Source organism: Anolis carolinensis, unplaced genomic scaffold (assembly GCF_035594765.1).
Source record: "Anolis carolinensis isolate JA03-04 unplaced genomic scaffold, rAnoCar3.1.pri scaffold_15, whole genome shotgun sequence".
NCBI classification, from domain to species: Eukaryota; Metazoa; Chordata; class Lepidosauria; order Squamata; family Dactyloidae; genus Anolis; species Anolis carolinensis.
The window spans coordinates 13501933-13506324 of NW_026943826.1; the positions used below are offsets into that span (position 1 = coordinate 13501933).

The window sequence follows — 4392 nt, forward strand, 5'->3', positions numbered from 1 at the left end:
TTGCAACCGCCCTTGTTGCATTTTATTGAAGGAAAATGTACAAAATCTCCCTAGATCTGTTTGTTTTTTGGGGATGGGGTGGGACGGGCCGGGGCTCAATCTTCCTCCTCCTCCTCCTCCTCGTCCTGGTTGATCTGGAAGTAGCGCAACTCGTAGCTCTCCTTGCTGTTGGCCACCACACGCAGCCAGTCGCGCAGGTTGTTCTTCTTCAGGTACTTCTTGGTCAAGTACTTCAGGTACCTGCGGAGACACGTCACAAGGGGATGCAGTACGATTTTATTGCCGTCCATCGTGCGGCGGAATTAAGTGCCGCCCCCAATACGCATCACACACACACACACATATATATCTATATATATAAAAGAATGATGGAATCCTGGCGACCGCCAAAACAACAAAACTAAACACCCCACAACCTCAAAAATTTTCAACACAACCCATCATCCACGCCTCTAGTTTGATACAACAAAAAGAAAAGAAAAATAAAGTCCTAATTAGAGGGAGAGGAATAATTGTTTTTATCCAATTGCTGCCAGTTACAAGGCTAAGCTCCACCCACTTGGTCTCCTAGCAACCCACTCACCCAGGGGACAGGCAGAGTTAGGCCTCACTTAGGCCTCTTCCACACTGCCTATAAAATACAGATTATCAGATTTTAACTGGATTAGATGGCAGTGTAGACTCAAGGCCCTTCCACACAGCTATATAACCCATTTATAATCTTATATTATCTGGTTTAACTGGATTATCTGGACTCCACACCTTGACCCTTGACCTTAACTACCACCAACTCCTCAATACTTTATTTCCCATACCACCATACTTCGCCACAACAACGCGTGGCCGGGCACAGCTAGTATATATATATATATAACGACTTGCAAAATTATTGGTAAGTACGAATCATATGAAACTGATCCAACTTACGACGCTTTCCCATTTTTACACATATCTAATAGATACATAGATAGATGATAGATATAAGAGATAGATAGTGAAACATATTGGTGAATGAATGTATGGATGGGCAGATAGACAAGAGACACGGGTGAAGAGATAGAGACATAAAGAAAGACATGTATTCGTGGCCGGATAGGAAAACAGACAGACAGACAAAGACACCAGTGAATAGAGAGACAGAGACAACAATGTATTGATGGATGGATAAAATAATATTAATAATAGTATACAGTAGAGTCTCACTTATCCAACATAAACGGGCCGGCAGAATGTTGGATAAGCGAATATGTTGGATAATAAGGAGGGATTAAGGAAAAGTCTATTAAACATCTAATTAGGTTATGATTTTAAAAATTAAGCACCAAAACATCATGTTATACAACAAATTTGACAGAAAAAGTAGTTCAATACACAGTAATGCTACGTAGTAATTACTGTATTTACAAATTTAGCACCAAAATATCACGATGTATTGAAAACATTGACTACAAAAATGCATTGGATAATCCAGAACGTTGGATAAGCGAGTGTTGGATAAGTGAGACTCTACTGTAATTGCATATATTATTATCATACGGAAGCGGACTGGCACAACCTGGCACAGTGAAGACGCCCTAATAATGTCTTGTCTACGCCCTAATAATAATAAATAATTATTATTTATACCCTGCCACCATTTCCCCCAAAATGCGGCCCAAACAACATAAGGACAAAATATAAGGAACACAACTCAATCACAATCTAAAAAAGATGAAACAGTAATACAATATATCAATTAAAACAACAATACGGGATTAAAAAAATTGCATTTAAAACACATAAATGGTAAGACCCTAATAAATACAGGATAGATGATTAAAAACCCTCTGAGGCTGATTAATTAATGACTACACCGATGGTATTACACCATTACTCTGGCCCGGCCCAGTTCTATTGTGTTTTAGCGTATTGTTATTGCTTGTGGTTTATACTGTTTTAATTCTTTTAATTTGCCTTTGTTTGTATTGTTATATTGTGTGTTGAGGCCTTGGCCTTTGTAAGCCGCATCGAGTCCTCCGGGAGATGCTAGCGGGGTACAAATAAAGTTTAATAATAATAATATTACACCACCTGACATTCGTCGAGAAGTCAAGAATGAAAGGACGAAGGCATGGACATCTCTCTCTGGCCCATCCCTATATGGATATCAGCCTTAAATCAAGACATAGCTTCCTGAGCTCTACAGAGACACTCGCAGGAATGCCTCAGCAAGCGAGAGTCCAAAAGTGGCAGGCTAAGGCCCAGTATCAATGGGAGAATCCCCTCCTGGGCTCACCGCTTGGAGAAGGGCACCTCGGAGGTGACGGTGATCTTGCTCTTGCTCCGCTCGATGGTCACCACGCCCCCGCCCAGGTTCCCGGCCTTCCCGTTGACTTTGATGCGCTCCTGCAGGAACTGCTCCTGGGGGAGAAGGAGGAGGAGCCTTGCGTTAGCGCTACTACGAGGGTGCTGTGACCACGCGACGGCCAAGGACTACGTGGGGGAGGACTCACGAAGTTGGCGGCGTCCATGATGCCGTCCTCGACGGGGTGCGTGCAGTCCAGGGTGAACTTCAGGACCTGCTTCTTCTTCTTCCCGCCTTTCGTGGACACCTTCTTCTGCAGGGAGGGAGGGAGGGAGCACACGCGTGTCAGGGAGGACATGGCGCTGGTGTGTAACACACACTCAGACATCCCAACAAGCATTCCCACATGCATTCACACTCAGACACCCATTCATATATACACACATGTGCACACTTTCTGACATGCATTCATATGTTCCGACATGAATTCATATGTAGACAAGTGTCCACACATTCCGACAAGCATTTACATGTTCCAATATGCATTCATGCATAGACACATATCCACACATTCCAACATGCATTCACACGTTCCAATATGCATTCATAGGTAAACATGTGTCCACACATTCTGACATGTTACAACACACATTCACACATACAGACACATGTCCACACATTCTGACATGCATTTACATGTTCCAATATGCATTCATACGTAGACACGTGTCCACACATTCCGACATCCATTTACATGTTCCTATATGCATTCATACATAAACACGTGTCCACACATTCTGACATGCATTTACATGTTCCTATATGCATTCATACATAAACACGTGTCCACACATTCCGACATGCATTTACATGTTCCTATATGCATTCATACATAAACACGTGTCCACACATTCTGACATGCATTTACATGTTCCTATATGCATTCATACATAGACACGTGTCCACACATTCCGACATGCATTTATATGTCCAAATATGCATTCATACATAGACACGTGTCCACACATTCCGACATGCATTTATATTTCCAAATATGCATTCATACATAGACACATGTCTACACATTCTGACATGCATTCACATGTTCCAATATGCATTCATACATAGACACGTGTCCACACATTCTGACATGCATTCACATGTTCCAATATGCATTCATACATAAACACGTGTCCACACATTCTGACATGCATTTACATGTTCCTATATGCATTCATACATAAACACGTGTCCACACATTCCGACATGCATTTACATGTTCCTATATGCATTCATACATAAACACGTGTCCACACATTCTGACATGCATTTACATGTTCCTATATGCATTCATACATAGACACGTGTCCACACATTCCAACATGCATTCACATGTTCCAATATGCATTCACACGTAGACACGTGTCCACACATTCTGACATGCATTCACATTCAGACACGCATTCATATGTACAGACAGGCATCCACACTTTCTGACATGCAATCACATGTTCCAACACGCATTCACACGTACAGACGTATGTCCACACATTCCGACATGCGTCCACAAGTTCTGACATGGATTCATGTGTTCCGTCGTGTGTTCACATTCAGACACACATTCAAACACAGACATAGATTCATATGCAGACTCACATTCACACATATGTCCACACGTTCCGACACACATTCTCACAATCTGACATGCACTCACATTCAAACATGCATCCACACACACACACATGCATACATCCCGACATGCATTCACATTCAGACACGCACTCACTTTCCAACACATGCTTACACGTTCCAACATGTATTCACACGTTCCAACATACATTCACACACTCCGACATGCATTCACACGATCCAACATGCATTTACACGTTCCGACATGCATCCGCACTTTCTGACACATGCTTACACGATCCGACACGCATTCACACGCTCCAACATGCATTGTTAAGTTCCAACATGCGTTCACACTTTCCGACATGCATTCACACATACAGACAATGTGCCTGAACATTCGAAAACACTTTCACGTGTTCCAACACATATGCACGTGTTCAGAAACGCATCCAGACGTACAAACACGCATCCAGACG

General features: G+C 42.4%; 1 protein-coding gene across 1 annotated transcript in view; it reads right to left on the reverse strand.

The window, feature by feature from the left end:
• rpl22 (ribosomal protein L22) overlaps positions 1–4392 on the reverse strand; it is a 4918-nt gene continuing 526 nt past the window's right edge. The window contains exons 2-4 of the mRNA XM_062965730.1: positions 2493–2597; positions 2276–2400; positions 1–240 (exon numbers count right to left, since the gene is read on the reverse strand). Coding sequence (XP_062821800.1) covers positions 96–240; positions 2276–2400; positions 2493–2597 — 375 coding nt within the window. The 3' untranslated portion in view covers positions 1–95. The remainder of the gene's footprint in view (positions 241–2275; positions 2401–2492; positions 2598–4392) is intronic.